Raw genomic sequence first — 22,014 nt, 5'->3', positions numbered from 1 at the left:
TCCTGATTTATATAGGGCAATCAATTGAACCTTATAAAATCAATGTATACCCATGTAGGCACCTTCAGGCATTCAGGAGACCTTTGCTGTGCCCTCGGTCATATTGAAGGAGCCTACGAGAATACAGCTGTCTTTCTCTTCAGACCTTTGCCCGGCACACAGGTCATGGGTGGAGATGAATGGGCGGGTGCAAAGTCACAGGCAGCCCTTTACTCATGTGATCATGATGTGTTGATTATAGCAACCCTATTCACGTGTTCCTCACATGTAAGGCATTGCTATGATCACTTTGGGGCAGGGTCATGTTTTTAACCCCACTCCCAACCTTGCATCTTCTTTCTTAAACAACTACACATTGCCTCTACTTGTCTGAATTGAAAGTGCAAAGTGTGGGGTCCTACTTAAGCGTAGGGGTTCCAAGCGGTTGATCCACTCAATTACGTTGATGCCCTGATCACACAGCATTGCTACACATCTTGTGCCTTGGGCTTTCTCTTCTGGTAGCTGCAAGGTCCAAATGTGTGACTCCCTTCTCTAAATTAATCCTGGGAATGCTCTACACACAAGTATTGAATGATTAAGGGCAATAATTAACAAAAGACTTTATCCTAGTGGGAAATCAGTGTGATTTAGGAGTGCTAATGTGGGCTGGATTATGCAGCACAATTTATGCTCATGATTTTTTCTTCTTTTAAGCATGAAAAGAACCTTGAACGTTACTGTCAATCGCTGGTTAAGTACTGGAAGGAATCTGGTACAAAAGTATGCGGTTTTCTTTGTGGATGTCAAAGTCTGGATGCTTTGGCAGGAAAGGCAGGAAAGGTAATAGGTTTTTTCATTGCTTACGAATTGGTTCTCCCATTGTTATCATCGTCATCATTGTATTTCTAATTTGCTGAATTTTTTTGGAAATACGATATTTAAAACAGTCAAGTCCACCAAGAAAATTGTAAGAAAAGAAGGAAAGGAGAACGACCCTTTTCTGTGTTCTTCTCCCTGCTTATAGGGAAGCGTTCAAAATAAGTAGCAGAAAATGTTTCAAATGCAAACCATGTTTAAACTTTCTCCCACATGTGATTCCAAGTGCATGGGAGCAGATGGAGAGCGAGACCATGCTTTCAGCTGTGTCCCTGCCAACTTCCATGTATTAAGTGTGCAGAAGGTCTGGAGCAGGAACCCTCTTCTACTCTCCATGCAAGAGCAGCTCCCCATGCAATTTAGACCCCTTTGTGTGGAGCCTAGACATGTAAAACGTGTGTCGGGGTAAGTTTAGGAGGAGGCTGTACCCCTTCACGCAGCTGGAATTACTCAAATAGTGCTACAGATGTACATCTTTGTAACACATGCAGGACTAGACTTGAAACTCCAGAAAGGATGTGGTGAAACAGACATAGTCAAGGGTAAAACCAAACCCTGTATCCTGTAAGCTTTCTTTATCATAAATATACTGTACTAGGTTCATCAATATAACAACAACAACAACAATTATACTCCGCCCATCTGGCTGGGTTTCCCCAGCCACTCTGGGCGGCTTCCAACCGAATATTAAAAACAATACAGTGTCAGACATTAAAAACTTCCCTCAACAGGGCCGCCTTCAGTAGTCTTTTAAAAGTAAAATAGTTGTTTATTGCCTTGACATCTGCTGGGAGGGCGTTCCACAGGGCAGGCACCACTACCGAGAAGGCCTTCTGCCTGGTTCCCTGTAACCTCACTTCTCACAGTGAGGGAACTGCCAGAATGGGGTGATGGGGGTGGAGACGCTCCTTCAGGTATACAGGACCGAGGCCGTAAAAAGGGACATGGAAATGAATGAACCCAAAAGCTCATCAGTATATATGAATCATCAATAAGCAAAACTGTTTGTAGTTCAATATACTTTTGTAGGATTTCATTTAAGCAGGAGAGATAATATTGAATCATAACAGTTTTTTCACACATGAAGTCATTCAAGCTTCTAAATGTATTTCTCTTAAAAAAATAGAATCCTTTCTGAGTTAGATTTTAAAGACAAAAATACTAACATTTTCATCTTTCATTATATGTTCTGAAATGTCAGGCTTATAGAAAATTTGCCCAATTCCAGAAGGAAATAAAAGATCTTCGGTATGTTGTCTGCATCATCACCTGTTCACTAGTCCTGGAAACACACATGCAAGTACTAGGACCAACTAGCTCTGCAAAATGGGTGAGAACTTGCTATGTACTCAAATACATTACAACAGAGACTAGCACATTCAATATGGCGTAAACTTTCGTAGACCACAGTCCACTTCATTAGATCTATGAAAAATAATCCCAAACTGGCATGTATTTAATGGACTATGTTCACAAAAGTTTTATTCCATCATTAAATTGGTGATGTTTCTATTGTTTTTGCTGCAACCGGTTAACATTAGCTATGCTTCCAGAAATTATTAAAATAAATTACTTTCATTTGAACAGTAGTACATTTTTGCAATTAATATTCCTGTATGCACTTGAGTTGTTGTTGTTGTTTTGGTCCTCTTTCCTACTTTTGGCAGTACCTCAATTATGACTTTTCCACATTCAGCCTTTGAGCTCCAATGCCAATACCAACTCTGTGCAATTGGGTTTATCCACATTCAGCGGTTGCTGAACCTGAGTGGAGCTGCTGTCACCACCAAGAGTTTTTTCAGTGGCTTTTGATGACCCCAACATTTGAAATATTACATCATTACCCTGATTGTTTATGGGTATCATCATGTAATTTGATTTAAGATACATGATAGAATTATTGTGACAATAATTCTTATGCAGAATATCAGCACCATAACAATTAAAACATGGTAAAGTCTGGATTAACAATACTATAAAGAAAGTTGCTCATTTGACAGGGTTTTAAGGCTCTGGCTTGATGTTTGTTACTGCCAGGTACAAGCACCCCAGACTTAAATTAATTTTTTAAAATTGGGTGATTCTTGAGGGCCCCCTTACCGATGTAATTTGACAGGTTTATATTTACAAACTGAATGCTGAAAAATGGGAAACCAGAGGAATTTGATTTGTAGGGTGTATTTCTTTTTTTTAAAAAAAAACCTGTTTGTTTTTGCTTCTCAAAAAGAATGAGAAGAAGAAGAAGAGGAGGGGGAGTTTGGATGAGAAAACAGTGTTAACCCTGGAAGATGTTGGAGACCTTCTACGGATGTATTGCCTCAGTGTGGTATTCCTACACCATTTACCCCTTTCTCAACGATCGCGGGTGAGATTCATCAGTGCCTGCTGGAATGAGGAAACTTTGAGATTTATGCAACAGGTAGGCACTGCAATGACTACTTCCAATATATTATTACAGTAAAGCGTTGGCCACCTTTTATTATTTTATTAACCAGGTAAGAACTAAAGCCAGGTGCTGGATTTGTGGAACATTCTTAAGAAAGTGCTTTTCTGTAGCCAGTTTTTCAGAGTGTATGTCAAATGGTTGGAAGGGCAAAGAGAGAAAATGTAGCCAATCAAATTTGGGTATATGGCATTATCTATGAGGGCAAATGAAGGCCTCAGACTGCCCTTAGGCTGAATGGCGTGGGAGAGGAAACCTGGCAACTTTGCTCATGCCTCTCCCTCCCCACCTTCATATAGAAGGCCTCTTTTACTGCCAGATCATTGTCATCTAGCCAAGATCTGGCTGGCTATGCAGTGCCCTAATCCTTTATGGCTGTTGATGATCATGTATGTTTTTAAAAGACATTTTCAAATGATGCAGCTTAGGACCAAATTATGAACTCACTGCTCATTTTTATGGGCATTTTGTATCACACTTTGAATGCTATTTGCAAGTGCTTTTTATGAATTGAGACATTTAAGTTTGGGAATAATCCTGGGTATTCATGTGCCATAACAGCTGGCGTGCTGGAATAGATGCCAACCATGCACTTAGCAAATATATGAGAAACTGCTGTCACTGCTGTGGTCTTGATTCACATTGGGCCCTCTGCTATTTGCAGTAGGTGTGAGGAAAGCTCCCACTTGTTTTAGTTTGTAGAGCAAGTAATTGTGGAGAGATGCATAAATGTAGATGCACAGTTTATCCTAGCATGGTGCTTTGCCTATCATGACTCTCCTTGTTCCCAGCTACCAAGACTTGAATTACCATCGGTCCTTCTGTCTGTGGACAAGCTTTCTTGGAAAGGGAGAATGGGGCCTTTGACCAGTTTTATAATATTTAGACACCTGTAGCCATGAAAAATAAATTTAGGTGTTTCAGAAAAAGAACTCCTCTAACGCAATAGTTTTACCCCTCATAGTGTACAGTTAGGCTGGAGAGTTAAATGCTGATTAATTGAAAATGTTTTCTTTCCATATTGTGCATTGACGCCATTTGAATAAATGGAACGAACCCTATGTTGTGCAGTTTACTGAGATTTTTTCTTTTCTCCTTTCAGTATAAACTTTGTGAATTTCATGTTCTTCAGTGCCTTGCAACTCAGGCCTTGAAGAACGTGGATTTTTCTACACTGCCTGATTTAAGTGATGATCTCCTGTTGAAGAACATTGCATTTTATTATGGACTGGAAAAAGGCCCAGGTACTCCATTCACACCAGTTATAATATTTTTAGGCCCAGAGTTTTCATGATGAAAGCAAGGCCTTCATGGAGTTGCAGACTGTCATTGAGATAGGTGAAGCCTTATCTCACACATTTCTTCCTTTCTCTAGGAGGCAGGGTTTTCATTTTTTATGTTTCCATTGTGTAGGCAATGGAAGAGCACAAATATTTACTTTGATAGGATCTCTTCTTTGGGGAACATTAAATCACAGAATGTTCATATTGGACCAGTTTAGATAGCATGAAAAGTGATGGGAATACAGGGCAGCAAGCCTTGGGGTCATGCTCTGGTGCAACCACAAGGAGGAGATCAGAAGCTTTCATTTCCATTTTTTATTAACCACAGTTTAGTGTTACGTCTAAACCCTTAACTGTAGGCATGTGCAGGGGGTGTGCCCAGGCACACCAGAATGTTTTTAAAAATCAGGGATCAAGGGAAGTAGACAGAAAGAGATGCAGGGAGATTAGAAAGGCTGGAATGAATCTGCATCTTTGGCCTGCATTTGTCTCTAGAGGCAGTGGTGGGTGATTGACTCCAGCAGCAGCCGAAGTTGCACCTCTATTCCATCCTTTTTCTTCTGCCTGTGTCTGTTTCTGTCTCATGGCCCTGCCTCCCTCTGAACTCTGGTTGTCACTTTTTTTGGAGAGAGACCTGTTGGGAAGAGGGGATGCCTTGTGGCACGCAAGTATGGAGAAGAGGAGCCATCCTGCCCTTGGCTCCGTTGATCTGCCTTGCCTTTAAGTCAGCTTGGCATGAGTGTTTTCCTCTGCAAGAAAAAAAATCCCCTTTTTTGGTGTCTTCACCACGCTTGTGGTTGTTTTTGCCTCGTTTCCTCTTCCTTGTCCTTATTTGTTGGTATTGTCATTCCTTTTTCTTTCCTTGAAATAAAATCAAATCCCTGGGTGCACACCCTAATGAAATATGCTGTGCACACCTATGCCCCAACCGGGGCCAATCAAGTGCATTTTTCTCCTGAGTTGGACCAGCAAATGACTTCCTCTTGTTTCTTTGTGGATGACCTTGGGTCATTCACAATTTTTCAACGTAACCAACTTTATAGGGATGTTATGAGAATAAAAATGGAGATGTCATGCAAACTGCCTTAAGATCTTAGGAAGAAATCAGGATATAAATGCAATAAAAATTTAAATAATAAGTTGCTGATGTGTTGTTGCTCTGTCCTCCTGCTTTGGTGGGTGGGTGGCATCTTAGGGACTGTGGAGTATATACTAGACAGGGATTTCTGCCATTGGCTATCAGTAGCCCAAGCCATAGAGCCTGTCTGAGAAAGCAATCAGAAGATGAGACACAAATTTTCAAGATGAGAAACAAATTGGGCAAGACACAAATAGTGGGTGGGGATTGGGACAAAGAAAGCTTTTGAGTCTTTAAAAAATATCTTAAAGGTAGTGTGTGGAAGAAAAGAGGATTCCAAACACACATGACTTTGAACTGCTAATTTTCTTATCATTTTTAAAATTAGGGTTTGATTTGGATACAGGAGAAAAAATGAATAGGGACTATGAACTTTTGTGGAAACATATCACAGAACTCTCTGGGACATGTGATTTTGGAGCACCTTTTCCTCTACGAAGAACTTCTACAACATTTATTGAGGAAAAATGTTTATCTGGAAAAGGTAACAACCTTCTGGGATTCGTTTAGTTTTTAAAGCAGACTCTGAATGGCCACCTATCAAAGGATGCTGTAACCTCAGGTTTCCTAAATCAGCAGGGTTTGGGCTCTTCCAACTCTTAGGATTACCACATAATATAATTCTAATTCTATATATTACATACTGTGGGATGTTGATAATATTATGATAAGTAAAGCTTCATATAACAATGCAGTCATTATTATAATTTTGGCATGCAATAATTATTGTAAACATTGATAAATATGATTTCCCATAATAATGCAGTGAGTAGTGTATTCTTTTTCTTTTTTACCCACGTACTAGGGACCAGTCACAGTTTGCATTTATGATTGTATTTCTTGCAATTTTATATATTTTTTTAACTTCCTACAGCAGTGCATGTTTATGTTACAGGAAAATGTTTCCAGCACTTTTCCATTTATATATATATATATATATATATATACACACACACACACACACACACATATACTATTACGTACATACACATACATACACATATACACACAGTATTACTTGAAATCATACTTTTCACTTCTTGCTGTAGTAATCTTCTCAACAACAATGATTTTATTTTTGGTAAAGACAAGGAATCGAAGAGGATGTTTCCTAAACCTGGACTTATACCAGTGATGAATACCATAGTGGATGAATTTGCTGGGAATATTTTAACTGAACTGCCATTTTTAAAAATGTATGTATCTCTTTTAGTTTCTTGGATATTCAAGAATGGACATATATTTATTTAACAATGCTCATATACCAAGGAATTTGGCCTGGTAAAAGGGAGGACCAAAGGGCCAAATAGGAAGTTCTGGAGGGCCACATTCGGTTTTCCATGCTGAAGGCTCCCTATCCCTGAAATACATAGGGATCTGGCTTTGATAGAGAGAATATCTACACAATGAATGTTTTTTATTACTTAATCATTACTGAATAATGACACATATGCAATATTTTTATTTCTTAGTGATGATCCTGTTGTTACCTCGCTTAAAAAACAAAAAGAATTTGATGAACTCCTGCACTGGCATTCCGGAAAGCCACTCAGTGATGATTATGACAGGACAAGTGAAGGATTTTGGGGTAAATACAAGAAAACTGCTACAACTAAGTCCCCGGACAACTACAGTACAGTGGAACCTTGGAAGCTGAACGTCTCGGAAGCTGAACGCTTCGGCTCCTGAACTCTGACAAACAGGAAGTAAATGCCTCCATTTTTGAATGTGCCCTGGAAGCTGAACACTTCTGAGGCACTTTTCTCTTTTTTCTCAATGGGGCTTACTGACTGCCCCACTGAGCCTCGGTTTTTGAATGTTTTGGAAGCTGGACGGGCTTCCGGAATGCATTAAGTTCGACATCCGAGGTTCCACTGTACTCACACTTAAGTTGTCCAAGAAATGGCTACTCTTAAGAAAATAGACATGAACGTGCATAGGAAAAATCATCTGGGTGTCTACTCTTTAATGTTAAAGTTTTGCCTTATAGAGTTAAGTATATAGTTCCAAAGTTAAAATTCCATGTTTCTGAAGAAGAGAACCTTCCGTGTGCCCAACCAACAAGATCCTATGAAATCACTGTGGTTATGTTGTTGCTTTGGATTCTGCAGTCTGGCCTATTTATCACTTTTTTTTACCAGCCAACAAATTTCTGGTAACTAAACATGGGTTCCTCACTGGTAATGTCTTCCAGATAATGCTACATCCCATGTATTCCAGTGCCCAGTAGAATTGACTCTAGCCATGCAGAATCTAGTTCTAGTTGTGAGCAGAGACATTCCTGCTTTGCTGTGCCAAGCTGAAAATGGCATTGCAGTAGTGGGTGCTACTCCTTTCTTGACTTCAGGGAGTAGAATTGGGAAAATGTTTGTAGCTGCCCTGACCCATCTATTAGGAAAAGCAGCTAGACAGGAAAACATAGACAATGAATTAAAGAGTAATTGGAGTAAGGAGATAGTGGCTTAGAGTCACAAAGGAGGTGGGCATCTCCTTGAAGTCTGGTTTCTGATCACTGAAGTGCCATTTAGGGAAGATGGTGATGTTAAAGGGCACTGTGATGCATTTGTGTGTCTTGAAGGAGAAAAGAAAGACCCACGGGCCTTACGACACAATCAAAAACTGCAGACCTTTCAACGATTTTATGGGGAATCCCTAGAAGGCACAATTTCGCAGAAAATTGCTCCTCAGCCAGATACTCCAAAGAAGGCTTCTCCTTATGCTACAAAAAGCAAGAAAGTCCAAGTAAGAGCCAGAGCTCTCTTTCCTTTGTTTTTCTTTACGCCTCATCACCCACATAATCACCTCAACCAAGAAGCTAGCCTGGCTTATATTTTAACATCTGCTGGATCCAAGGGCTTGGAGGGTCTCTGCATACAGCCTACTTCCCTCCACTCTGTTGCATTTCTTGGGGGTGGGTGGTGGGGGGAGAATTACATGCATGCATAAACACATTATGGAACTGGGATCCTACCAAGAGCTGAAATGTAATGAGGGTTATTGATTTGCCGTTAACTCCTTTCGTCCATAGAAGACAAAAGCAGAAATTATTATTGAGGAGAACCAGAAAAGGAAAAGAGCTGAAGAAGAGAGAAAAGAAGAGCGTCGTTGGAGTGCCCTTTCAGTGACTATTGAAAACAACATTAAAGAAAATATGGCCTCTGGAATTAAGAATCTAGAAGTCTTTCTGGGAAAATGTCAAAGTGCATCTGTGAAATGTAGTGCTGAAATGGCAGCACTGAATGTTTGCTTTGGTTTGTGGACAGAGCATTGCAAAGCAGCAGGTATGAGGGTGCATGAAGTGGCTATTGCTTTTGGCAACACTGGTCAGACATATAGATATATATGTGTGTGAGAGAGAATGAGAACTTCTCTTTTTGTGTTGATATAATTCTGAGGCCTTTGTCAAGGCCTGACATATTTAGATCATGAGATATCTGAAAGCTCAGATTTCCCATATTAGGTGGATTTCCCTTCCCTTTCTGCACAGAAAGTTCATTTTGGTTGCTCTGTGTATAACCATCAATCACTACTTCCAAACCCAAGGAATCAATTTCCCATTAAACGTTGATTTTTTTAAAAAAATTATTTTACCTTCCCCATATTGCTCAGAGAAGATTTTCATAGGACTGCAAGAAGAACTCTACACAGTTGCTGAGAGTTCTACTCCAGGTTAGATGAGCAGGTGCAGAAATCCCTGTGCAGACTTTCCCCATAAAATATTTAGTCAGGGAAGAGAAAGCACACTCTGAGAGACTAAGGTAGGGTTCCATCTGTACCTCTGTCCTCTATGCAGCTTGGTGCTCATGAGATCAGGCAAATGTGGATACAGGCCAGTGATTTCTACAAGGTCTACCCTAAATTGGCTGCTGTGATGTCTCAGAAGCCCAAATAGGTATTAAACATAGAGATCTACGGATAAAGGCGGTATACAAATTTTAATAATCATAATAATAATAATATGGATGAGGTGGGGCAGATTTGAAAGGAGGCCTGACTGCAGCACTTAATTTAGAATAGAGTTTACAAAGGGAACTTGATTTTGTGCTAGGTTTCAGGCTAGCGTGTGAAGAAAAACAGTAACACATGGCTCCTCTCACTACTGGAGAACTACAGGCAAGATCAAACCTCTGGTTTCTAGGTTCCTTCTACATCTGATAGGTTTCCCACATGACATGGGTTCCATGACCATGGAGTTCTTCCAAAATGATTACTTTTTAGAAAAACCTGGGGGAAACGTGCCATTTATTGCCTGATTACTCAGATTAATTGCCTTACAAATTATAACTAATGAATGGCTTTGATCATCATGTCTGGTGAATTTTAGTGAGTTTGCTTTTTTACTTCTCAAGGTGAAACTGAGAAAAAATTTAATATAGCAGCTGAAGTGATGAGAAGAATCCACTCACTGATTGAAAATTATGACCATAAGGATTTATTGAAGGAGACAGATTTCCACCAGATTGCAAAATGCCTCTGGTACTTTGGATTTGACAACTTGGCAGCATCTTTAAAATATATCAAGGTAACTGTAATTATGGAACACTTGCATGCAAACGCAAAGGTACTTCACTTAGATTTTCTTGAGCAAGTTGCCCTATTTGTAAATTATAGGCTGCAGCTTTCCTGGATTGAAACTGTATAAATACTTGTTTGAGCCACTGCTGTTACAGTGACCTTATTGGAAGTGAACTGTGTGTTAGCTCACTTTATGCTAATATATATTTAATTAGATACACTATTTCTACTTGATTCATACTATTTGCTCTTGGGGGAAAAGCCCAGTCATTTTAAAACATGCTGCCAAACTGAAATATCTAAATGCTTGTAGGTATCTGAACATGAGAGAAAGGAACTTAAGGAAAAGCATGCAAAATATGCTGTTGGCATGGGGTCCTCTCGGTTTCAGCTACAGTACATGGGCCACTATCTTATGCGAGAAGAAAGAAAAGATCCTGATCCCAGAGTGCAACACTTCATTCCAGATTCATGGCAGGTATTATTAACAACATACTGTGAAGTTAATTTTTCTATTTTTGTAGAGAAAGTGTATGTCAGGTGTTGCCTTTTTGGCAGCTGGTGTGGCGGATGAATATGTACACTTTCATCCATCCATCCACCCCTCCCCCAAGTTGTTATTTGACCTACTGGGGAAAACATACCATAAAGTTTGCTGGTGTAAGAAAACAACAACAACAACATCACCATTTTGTTATTTATATGCCACCTATCTGACTAGGTTTCTCCTGCCACTCTGGGCAGCTCCCAACAAAATATTAAAAACACAATAAAACATCAAACATTTTTAAAAAAACTTAGCTATTTCATATATCTTCTAAAAGTTTATTTACTGGACATTGATGGGAGGGTGTTCCACAGGACGGGTGCCACTACTGAGAAGGCCCTCTGCCTGGTTCCCTGTAACCTCACATTGAAGGAACCGCCAGAAGGCCCTCAGAGCTGGATCTCAGGGATGAACTTTGGGAGTGGAGATGCGCCTTCAGGTATATGGGGCTGAGACATCTGTACATGTCGTCTTCCGGAGGTTGTTGGACTACAACTACCATCAATTCCAGTGTAGTGTAGTTCAAGAAGAAATCGAGGTCCACAAATTTCCCATCGCTCACCTATGCCTTTGTTTCTGGTGTGATATTGTGCAGGCACAGCAACAGATATTTTGTGTTATGGACATTTATCTGTGCAGCTTTGGCATATGTTTATGTCTTTATCCAGACACGTTTATATATTAAAGTGAAGCTGCTAAATATTCATGGAAGTCAATTATATGAACAAGATAATCATTGACAAGCATTCACACCACTGTTTATTTATAGAGAGAACTTCTTGACATTGTCGATAATAATGAATCTGCAGTAATTGTTGCTCCGACATCATCAGGAAAAACATATGCCTCTTACTATTGCATGGAGAAAATCTTGAGAGACAGTGATGAAAGTGTGGTTGTGTATGTTGCTCCTACAAAGGTAGGTAATAGCTTTGAACTTCTTCACAAAAAGTATGTGTCATACACACAATCTGCAATAAAACATGTCGTTTGGGTTCTGGTCATATATAAGGATCAAAAACACCAAATGCAGGTTGAAAACTCTGCTTCCTCGCTTTCCTTCATTTTCCTTATATAGAACCCCGGCACCCCTACGATGAACAGGAAGCTGTGGCTTTAAAAGCCCTAGCATACATGCTGCAAGCTGATCCATGTAACTAAGAGTTACAGGCTTAACCTATGGTCACATTTCAAAGAGAAGAGAAATGCACCATGGTTGTATCCAATCCATCCCAAGGGGTGCATAAAAATGTGGCAGGAATTGGGAGAAGTCACCTTAAATTCTGAATAAATTGGATGCAGATTACCCATGCCAGGTCACGATCCTGTATAGGTTTCCAACATGTTTGTAGCTGTGTCTAAACAATGGGGTGATTAAGAATCAGGGAGGCTGTTCTCTTCCCCATGATGCCCATCTTTTACCCAAAACTCTATGCCTTTATGTAGGTACAATTCTACCAGTGGAACAACTTAGTCTCTGGAGCCCTTTCACAATGCGTACAGGAATTTATCCCTGTGTATTTTTGACAGGAGCCTGCCTCCACTTCTTCCTAATGCTACTCAGCTGGTGAAAGTGTAGCAAGTAAAGGATTGCGCTCATCTTTAAGTTAAATTGCAGTTAATAGTTTAAAGATTTGGCTGTATTTTTTTCTGTATATAACAGTTGTTTGCTGCCCTAGGCTCCTTTGGGAGGAAGGGCAGGATACTATTTTAATTAACAGCAACAATGTGCATTGTTTATTTATATCTAATAATATATAACCTGCTTCTGTTTATGAGGATACAGTCGTACCTTGGCAGTTGAACGAATCTGTTCCAGAAGTTCATTCGACTTCCAAAACCCAATCGTTGCTTCAGAAGCGACTGAAGCCCAGTCGGACATTCGGGTTCCAAAAGAACGTTTGCAAACCGGAACAATCACTTCCGGGTTTGCGGTGTTTGGGAGCCAAAACGTCCGAGTTCCAGGGTGTTCAGGATCCAAGGTACGCCTGTACTCAAAATGGGATTGGTCTAGTCTTTACCAAAGAAATGAGCAGACTACTCCTGATGCTTTGAATGTTCTCACAGAGAGAAGTGTGTTATGAAGTCTTCCTTTGATAAACTGCACCTTACCTTGCCTTCCCAATGTGCTGCTTTTAGGCTCTCGTTAATCAAGTGTCTGCAACCATTTTTAATCGATTTGATAAAGCACTTCCATCTGGTATTGCCTTATGTGGTGTTTTCACTCGAGAATATCGTCATGATGCCTTGAATAGCCAGGTAAGTCATATGTGGCTATTACTGATTTTGCTAGCCAAGGCACTTATTCAGCTAATGCTTTTACTTAGGTTAAAGCTCCTGGGAAGTGTTTGTAAAACAGTTGAATGGGGAAAGAAATAAAAAGGAAAGTAGATGAGAAGGAAACTATAATTGGATAAAAAGGCAATGCTCTAACAGTATTTGCAAAGGCAAGGTTTTCCTTATTACAAATGTATTTATTTATTAAATTTATATCCTACCCTTCTAAAGGAGCATTGGGTTAAAAGTTAAAATACTGCCATTTAAAATAAGCATTTAAAAGCAGTTATTATATAATACCCTCACAATTATTAATGTCATATATTATTATTATTATTATTAATGATTTATTATTATTAATTTATTATTATTTGTTATTATATTTATAATATTATTATATTATATTTATTATATTAATAATAATTTATTATTATTATTAATTTATATCCCGCCCATCTGGCTGGCTTTTCCCAGCCACTCTGGGCGGCTTACAACATATGAAACACAACAAAATCTCGAACATTAAAAAACAAGATATCCTATACATGCAACAAACCAACTAATAAATCAATAAAAACCACCAACAACAACCCCAACTAAACATTTAACCAACACCAGCCCAACAAAAATGAAGGAAGCAAAATTAGAACTGTTTAAAACATTTTAAAGCATTTTAGCCTGTTGCCTCAACTGAAGAGTTGTTCCACCAATGTCCCAGGAGCCTCTTTCAGCTGTTCAGGGTGAGTGTAGGTCCCTCCCCCTAGGCCAGGTGGAAATGGGCCTTGCAGCAGGCAGCAGTTGCCATGACCAGTATCTCTCAGCCATCCAATGCTGAATTAGGAAAATTAATTTTCATTACACAGACAAATAATTATACATGGTAAGTCATTGTTTCCATCAGACAGCATAGCCAATGGACAGGGATGATGGACATTGTAGTCCAACAACATTTGGAGGGTACCAGCTTGCCCATCACTGCCATAGGGTTGCAGTGCAATCGTGCTGCAGCACGGAAGATGCTTGCTCTGGATGTTATTTTCAGAAATGCGGCCCAGATGTTATTTTCAGAAATGCGGCCCTGTTTATGGTGGATGGTGTGCACCTGTCGGATGGCAGTAGTGATGTATGGCTTGCTGGAATTGAAAACAGTTTATTAGATTGGTTGTGGGAGTGACGGTATTGGCGGCGAGCGATTGGCTCGTGTGGCGGTTAGGCATTGGTTGAGGGAAATGTGGGGAGGGGAGGTGCAGCCATCACCTGCCCCTCCAATGAACAGGGTATTCGGTTAAGGGAATCCGGGGCTCTGGATCTCGTCTGAAGCCCAGAGAGGGGCTAGGGCCATGCCAGGGCCCCCAGGGCCTCCAGGGGTGAGACCAGTCTATATAAATTGATGGAGCTCCCCCTGCTGGCAGTTTACCCTTCGGAGGCTTCCTGCAGGGTGGGGCAGGAGCCAGATATAGTTTGATACCAATGCCTAAACCAATACCAGTCACATTTGTGTATTTTAATAAAGTTGTGGCCAAAATTTGCCCATTAACATTTAAACTAAATTCTGTCTCCACTGTGTCTTTATTTCCATGGGGGATGGGTTTTGGGGCTCGAAGCACAAGTCATTGTTTCCATCAGACAGCATGGCCAATGGTCAGGGATGATGGACGTTGTAGTCTAACAACATTTGGGGGGTACCAGTTTGCCCATCACTGCCATAGGGTTGCAGTGCAATCCTGTCCACATTTACTCATCACCCAGTCCCACTATATTCATTGAGGATTACATAAAGGATTGGCACAATATTGTTGACCAGATAATAGGGCTGTTGACCTTAGGTAATGTTGGAAGCCCTGATGTATGTGGCAATATGCTTCTGTCAGAGGATTTAGGTTGACAGAACATCAACTGAGCATTCTTTTTCTAGAAATAACTACGCTTCTACACTGTTCTTTTCATCAAAAAATCTAGTCATATCGATATCACTGGTATTTAGTTGCTTTTCCAAAAGTGTTCATGTTGCTTTAAACCTGTTATTAGCAGGGATGTTTCTAAAAGTCCATCAATATTTTGTTTCAGATACTGGTAACAGTCCCTCAGTGTTTAGAAATCCTTCTTCTGTCACCTCATCGTCAAGAATGGGCCAAGAAGATACGATATGTTATATTTGATGAGGTAGGTATGCATTCGTTTTGGCAGAATTAATGAAGTATCTATAGCCTTTGACAGAAAGCCCTGTGATGCTATGCTCTAGCATGACCAAGAACCCATGGCTTGTGTGGCAGAGAGGAGTTAGACAGAGTAACACTGCTGCTGACCAGAGTGGGGGTGCTGACAAGATCAGGCCCATGCAGTTACACCAGCGGGATCACTGACCTCTACCAAGAGCACAAGATGCAGCTTTGAAGATTTACAATTGAGGAGGTACTACTGTGCAGATAGGACTACGGCTCTGCGAGTGAAAGGAAATGGGCTGCACTCTGATGTGGCTCAGAAAGGACTAAATTGCCATCAGGAACAGAGTTAGCCTGTATTGTATGAACTGATGAGCGTATTCCTTTATATTATTTTGTATAAATTGGCAGTTGCCATTCACTGTTACAGGTGTTGGGTACATAGGTGTGGTGATGGATAAATTTGATGTACAGTCACCCTAAACCCGAATGTGGTGCTTTAGAGGAATGCAGTGATATTTTGGAAGCATGCCATACAACTATTCTGTACTAAAAAGAATAAAAACATGTCCACATTACATAACATTAATATATTAGGCCTATTTTCTTCTTCTTCAGGTCCATTGTCTTGGAGGTGAAATTGGAGCAGAAGTTTGGGAGCATCTTCTGGTTATGATTCGATGTCCATTTTTGGCTCTCTCTGCAACCATAAGCAACCCCAAACATCTTGCTGAGTAAGATGGGTGAAAATTCTGAATGAAACATACTTTGAAAGTGTTGTAACAACTAGATTAGGGCTGCGTCCAAAACTGCAGCTTACTGTGCAGATCATCGTGTGAAAGGTTGCAGGTCTGCATACATCAAGGATAATGTGGAACCTCTGGATTGCTTCTTTTTTGACAAATCAATAAATAACCACAAGTACGGTAATAATGTTTAGCATTTATAAAGAATGTTTTTAAGTGTTCTAACCACTTCTTAGTAAACCTTATAGCAGTTCTATGAGGTAAGTAAAGGTAAAGGGACCCCTGACCATTAGGTCCAGTCGTGACCGACTCTGGGGTTGCGGCGCTCATCTCGCTTTGTTGTCCGAGGGAGCTGGCGTACAGCTTCCGGGTCATGTGGCCAGCATGACTAAGCCACTTCTGGTGAACCAGAGTAGTGCACGGAAATGCCATTTACCTTTCTGTCGGAGCGGTACCTATTTATCTACCTGCACTTTGACGTGCTTTCAAACTGCTAGGTTGACAGGAGCAGGGACTGAGCAACGGGAGCTCACCCTGTCGCAAGGATTTGAACCGCCAACCTTCTGATCCCAGGCTCTGTGGGTTAACCCACAGCGCCACACGCGTCCCATCATTCTGTGAGGTAGTATAGTGCTATTCAGATAATAATAATAATAATAATAATAATAATAATAATAATAATAATAATAATTTATTATTTGTACCCCGCCCATCTGGCTGGGTTTCCCCAGCCACTCTGGGCGGCTTCCATAAAAACCAAAAATACACTAAAATATCACAGATTAAAAACTTCCCTGAACAGGGCTGCCTGTTTTTACTTTTTACTTTGTTGTACCACCGTGAACGGTGGTTTTTATTGATGTATTTCTATTTTGTTCCGTTTTATTTTGGTTTGGGGTTGGATATTGAGTGGGGTGGGGATTGGTTTTGTTTGGTATAAATTGTTTTTGGTTTGGTTTGTTTTCTATTTTGTAAATGGAGGTTGGTATGAGGCTTGGGATTGCTACCGTGGTGGGGCGAGGGAGGTATGGCGGTGGGGGCAGATGTCATAGGCGAAGGGGATCAAGATATGGATATGCTCGTACCCCTTCCAATCTGCGCCCCATCCCGAGGGGTGAGGGTAGGGTGAGCAAGGATTACTCACCTCCGTCACTGGTGTTGTGCAATGCCAGGTCTATAGGCAACAAAACCGCCACCCTGCGGGGGTTGACCTGGCTTGTGTGACAGAGACCTGGGTTCGCGAAGGGGATACTGTTACCTTACGAGAGATGGCGCCCCCCGGTTTCTCCGTCCTCCACCAGTCGCGAACTGTGGGCCGGGGGGAGGGGTGGCATTATTAATCCGGGAAGATTGTTCTTTCAGGGCTCTACCATCGCCATCGATCCCCGGCATTGAATGTGTTGGCCTAGTGTGGGGCTCCAAGGTGAGCTTGGCTGTCTGGCTGGTGTACTGGCCACCTAGCGCACCAGCAGCCACCCTGTCAGGCCTGCTAGAGGCGGTGGCCGGCTGGGCCTTGGAGTTCCCTAACCTACTGGTATTGGGGGACTTCAACGTCCATGCTGACGCCACTCCCTCTTCACAGGCTCTGGACCTGGTGTCTTCCATGGCGACACTAGGGCTCTCCCAGTTTGTTTCGGGCCCCACACATCAAGCAGGCCACACGCTGGATCTGATCTTTGGCGTCGGTATAAATATGATCATGTCTCCTTCGATGAAGGTGCCATGGTCTGATCACTACGCTCTGAAAGCCAGGATTGATTTTCCACCCCCACCCTGCTTAGGTGGCGAGCCAATTTGGGCTCACCCGCAGAGGCTGATGGACCCTGATAGATTCCGTCAGGCCTTGCGGGACCTTGCTTCCCCTGGCGACTCATTGACTGAGCTTGTTGAGGGCTGGAATATCCAGCTCCTGGCAGTCATCGATGAGATCGCACCTAAGCGCCCTCTGCGACCCCGCAGAAACCGGGCTCCCTGGTTTACTGAGGAGCTCCGGAAAATAAAGCGGGACCTCAGATGGCTAGAGCGAGTATGGCGGGGTGCCCGTGATGGAGCCTCAAGAACATCTTATAGGGTTTTTATGAAAACCTATGAGATGGCAGTGAAGGCCGCTAAGAAGTCCTGCTTCTCGGCCTCCATTGCCTCCACTAGCTCTCGCTCAGCGCAATTATTTAGTATAATTAGGTCTTTTACGTCCCTTGAAGGACAGCCAAATTTAAATAACAATTTGACACATAGCTGTGAGGCATTTGCGAGCTTTTTTTGCGGAGAAGGTCCTGTTGCTCCGCCATGACCTCCCTGCCAATTTGGATACAATAAAGGAACTGGAGGCCCCTCGACTGTCCTCGGGTCCAGTATTGGACCACTTTGACCGGATATCCCCAGCCGATGTGGACAGACTCCTCCGAGCTGGAAAGCCCACCACCTGTCCTCTTGACCCGTGCCCGTCTTGGCTGATTAGAGCGTGTCCAGACGAGGTGCAGGCCCCCCTGGGTGATATCATCAATTTGTCCCTTGGCACCGGGATATTCCCAGGGGAACTGAAGGAGGCAGTGGTGCGCCTGCTCTTAAAGAAAACATCATTAGATCCCTTAGATCTATCCAATTACCGCCCAGTTTTGAATCTTCCATTCCTTGGTAAGGTGATTGAGAGAGCGGTTGCTGAACAGCTTGGTAGGTTTCTGGATGAAACATCGGCCCTGGATCCATTCCAGTCCAGCTTCCGCGCTGGTCATGGGACCGAGACGGCTCTGGTCGCCCTAACAGATGATCTCCGCAGGCAGCTGGATCGAGGCGGGTCGGGGCTGCTGATTCTTCTAGACCTGTCAGCAGCCTTCGACATGGTTGATCACGAACCTCTGGACCACCGCCTTGCCGACGTTGGGATTCAGGGCACAGCCCTTCAATGGCTGCGCTCGTTTCTCTCTGGTCGGGGACAGAGGGTGGCGCTTGGGGGAGAATTGTCATCGCGCCACTCCTTGGTGTGTGGAGTGCCTCAGGGTGCGATTCTCTCCCCGATGCTTTTTAACATCTTTATGCACCCCTTCGCCCAGCTTGTCCGGAGTTTTGGGCTGGGTTGCCATCAGTATGCCGATGACACCCAACTCTATCTGTTGATGGATGGCCATCCTGACTCGGCCCCAGACACACTGACCAGATGTCTGGAAGCTGTGGCTGGATGGTTACGTGGGAGCCGGTTGAAGTTAAATCCTTTGAAGACAGAGGTCCTCTGGCTGGGACGGGGCGATATGGGATTGAGGGGGCAACTCCCATCTCTTGCGGGAGTGCAATTAGTGTCAGCACCGTCCGTTAAGAGTTTGGGTGTAATCTTCGATACCTCCCTCTCTATGGAGGCGCAGATTACAGCTATAACAAAGGCAGCATTTTTTCATCTTCGCCAAGCTAAGCAGTTGGCTCCTTATCTCTCTCGCCCTGACCTAGCCACTGTGATCCACGCGACGGTCACCTCCAGACTGGATTATTGTAACTCGCTCTACGTGGGGCTACCCTTGAGACTGACCCAGAAACTCCAGCAGGTGCAGAATGCCACGGCGAGACTCCTTATGGGGTCTTCGCTGCGAGATCACATTCATCCAGTACTGTACCAGCTGCACTGGCTCCCGGTGGAGTACAGGATCAGGTTTAAGGTGCTGGTTTTAACCTTTAAAGCTCTATACGGCCTAGGACCCTCGTACCTACGGGACCGCCTCTCCTGGAATGTCCCACAGAGGAACTTACGGTCTGCAAATAAAAACATCTTGAAGATCCCAGGCCACAGAGAGGTTAGGCTGGCCTCAACTAGAGCCAGGGCCTTTTCGGCCGCGGCTCCAATCTGGTGGAACGCTCTGTCACAAGAGACCAGGGCCCTGCGGGACTTGACATCTTTCCGCAGGGCCTGCAAAACAGAGCTGTTCCACCTGGCCTTTGGTCAGGGCGCAGCCTGACCCCCCTCCTCTGGCAATCTGCACAGAATTTTGCTTATTGGTTGCCATAAATTTGATTTTAATTAATTTTTATAATGAAATGTTTTTAGAATCATTGGATTATTTTGATTGTTGTTAGCCGCACTGAGCCCAGCTTTAGCTGGGGAGGGCGGGATATAAATAAATTTTATTATTATTATTATTATTCTGAATGTCTACCAAACCTGAAAAAATGTGTTTTTCAAGGAACAGCTTGCAAGCTTGCAGCCAAGGTGAGATCTGAATCGAGCTCTTTCATGAACACATCTCACTATCTTAAGTGCAATGCTACATCAACTCTCATGGGCTAGTTACACACATGTAAGAATCGTGGAGAGGAACATCAAAGGACACCTAATCCACCGACATGGCTGACTTTTTCATTAGCAGCAACGGTGTTGTGTAATGCTCTCCCTGCTGAAATATGAGATGCTCCATGAGTAGAGGCATTCTGCTTGCTCTTGATAACACATCTGTTTAGGAAATCATTTCCTTGAACTTAGAACTTTCTGATCTAATTACTTTTAATTGCTATGCTTTTAAATTGGTTTGTTTAATTGCATATTTTAACTATGGATGTTTTTGATGCATGGTGGAATTATTTTATTGTGTATTTTAATTGTGCATGGATTTGCTTGATTTTATACTTGTAAACTGCTTAGAAGCCATTTTGGCATGTCAACCTAATCATCATCTTCATCTGTTGTCAGGAAGGCAGCTCTGTGGCTCTGCGTGGGCTGCCACTGAGATAGATAGAGCCCAAAGAGCTGTATTTATACTGGGAATGTAATTCTTCTCCTCCTTCCTAACAGATGGCTACAGTCAGTAAAAAGATACTGGCAACATACTGAAGCTGTAATAGCGCGGAATTCTAACCATTCCACTTCTGTTAAGAAAGGAGTTAAAGTGAAGCAGAGTGTCAGAACACAGAAAACATCATACAAAGTTAAGTTAGGTATGTACCCAAAATCAAAACTTTTACAATAGTAGAGAGATTACTTTTTTCTGTTTGTCTTCTTAAATCTTGAATGAGTTTCGAAAATCCACATCAGGTTGACCCTGAAGTTTAAAGCGGCTTGTGTTGGGCTTTATAACCTAAATATTACCAGATCACTTATTTCAGATTATTCTGCTTCCAGTGGTATATGAAGAGAGATACAATGATTTAGAAAAGTATGTATGTTCCCTGAACAATGATGACTTCACTATCCATCACTATCATCCCTGTGCTGCATTAACTGTGGATCATGTAAGTTTAAGATCACATTGGGATACTATGGAGAAACAGCATAACCACTGAAATTTGTAACATGCTACCCAGTGCTTGCTTATTTATTTGGCATTGCAGATTGAGAAGTACGGCTTTCCCTTGGACCTTTCTCTTTCTCCCCGAGAAGCTGTCATATTGTATGACATTATGGTAAAGGCAAGGACAGACTGGCAAAGGGCGAATGTAAGTACATCCTATTTACAGATATATGTTTATCTTCAAATATACAGAGCAATTGTTACCTATATATATAAAAAAGATACTATTTTACTTATTTGAGAACACAGTTGTGGTCACTATTTCCTCCTTGATCTTTGATGTCAAGGAACTGGAACCTGAGCAGTTTTTTAAGGACAAAATGGTCATCACAAAGGCTGATGCAAGAACTTATGAGAAACAGCTGAAAGAAGAACTAGAAATGTGGATTAAACATGGTTGCAGTGAGGAGGTATTTATTATTTCCATCTCTCTACATGTGTATCATCCTTCTTTTTATTTTCTAAAGGCCTTAGATATTCTCTAATATTTTCAGTCTATTATTTGGCTGTGTCAGGAAGTTGGACTGGGCAGAGGAGGAATGGTGGAGACCGCCACCCCAGTTTTAGTTTTGCACTTTAGAAAGCATTGGGAAACTGCAGCTAAGCAAAGATCATTATTCCAAAAAAAAAAAAAAAAAAAGGTGCAGAGAATAATAGAACTCAAATTGAAACACTATTAACCTTGTTCTGTACTTTCTTGTGTACTTCTTCTTCTGTACTTCTTCTTCTGTACTTTCTGTGCCAGAAATGGAAAGGAATTTTTTTCATTGCTGTTACC

The 22,014-nt window shown here is 41.9% G+C and overlaps 1 protein-coding gene across 4 annotated transcripts in view; it reads left to right on the top strand.

Moving 5' to 3' along the window:
* LOC307224496 (putative ATP-dependent RNA helicase DDX60) overlaps nucleotides 1–22,014 on the top strand; it is a 49,877-nt gene that overhangs the window by 9,847 nt on the left and 18,016 nt on the right. For 3 of the 4 annotated variants that reach the window (XM_079991331.1, XM_079991334.1, XM_079991333.1), the window contains exons 6-24: nucleotides 697–813; nucleotides 2,060–2,188; nucleotides 3,086–3,277; nucleotides 4,404–4,545; nucleotides 6,051–6,206; nucleotides 6,810–6,918; nucleotides 7,195–7,310; nucleotides 8,301–8,464; nucleotides 8,751–9,003; nucleotides 10,072–10,244; nucleotides 10,551–10,715; nucleotides 11,554–11,703; nucleotides 12,924–13,043; nucleotides 15,129–15,224; nucleotides 15,842–15,957; nucleotides 20,741–20,883; nucleotides 21,068–21,177; nucleotides 21,277–21,381; nucleotides 21,524–21,646. In XM_079991331.1, the coding sequence (XP_079847457.1) occupies nucleotides 697–813; nucleotides 2,060–2,188; nucleotides 3,086–3,277; nucleotides 4,404–4,545; nucleotides 6,051–6,206; nucleotides 6,810–6,918; nucleotides 7,195–7,310; nucleotides 8,301–8,464; nucleotides 8,751–9,003; nucleotides 10,072–10,244; nucleotides 10,551–10,715; nucleotides 11,554–11,703; nucleotides 12,924–13,043; nucleotides 15,129–15,224; nucleotides 15,842–15,957; nucleotides 20,741–20,883; nucleotides 21,068–21,177; nucleotides 21,277–21,381; nucleotides 21,524–21,646 (2,679 nt within the window). The remainder of the gene's footprint in view (nucleotides 1–696; nucleotides 814–2,059; nucleotides 2,189–3,085; nucleotides 3,278–4,403; nucleotides 4,546–6,050; nucleotides 6,207–6,809; nucleotides 6,919–7,194; nucleotides 7,311–8,300; nucleotides 8,465–8,750; nucleotides 9,004–10,071; nucleotides 10,245–10,550; nucleotides 10,716–11,553; nucleotides 11,704–12,923; nucleotides 13,044–15,128; nucleotides 15,225–15,841; nucleotides 15,958–20,740; nucleotides 20,884–21,067; nucleotides 21,178–21,276; nucleotides 21,382–21,523; nucleotides 21,647–22,014) is intronic. The other variant, XM_079991332.1, reaches the window with a different exon arrangement.

Source organism: Podarcis cretensis (genome assembly GCF_951804945.1).
Source record: "Podarcis cretensis genome assembly, chromosome: 9".
Lineage (NCBI taxonomy): Eukaryota > Metazoa > Chordata > Lepidosauria > Squamata > Lacertidae > Podarcis > Podarcis cretensis.
The sequence above is the reverse complement of the archived record's forward strand: the minus strand, read 5'-3'. Positions and strand labels throughout refer to the sequence as shown.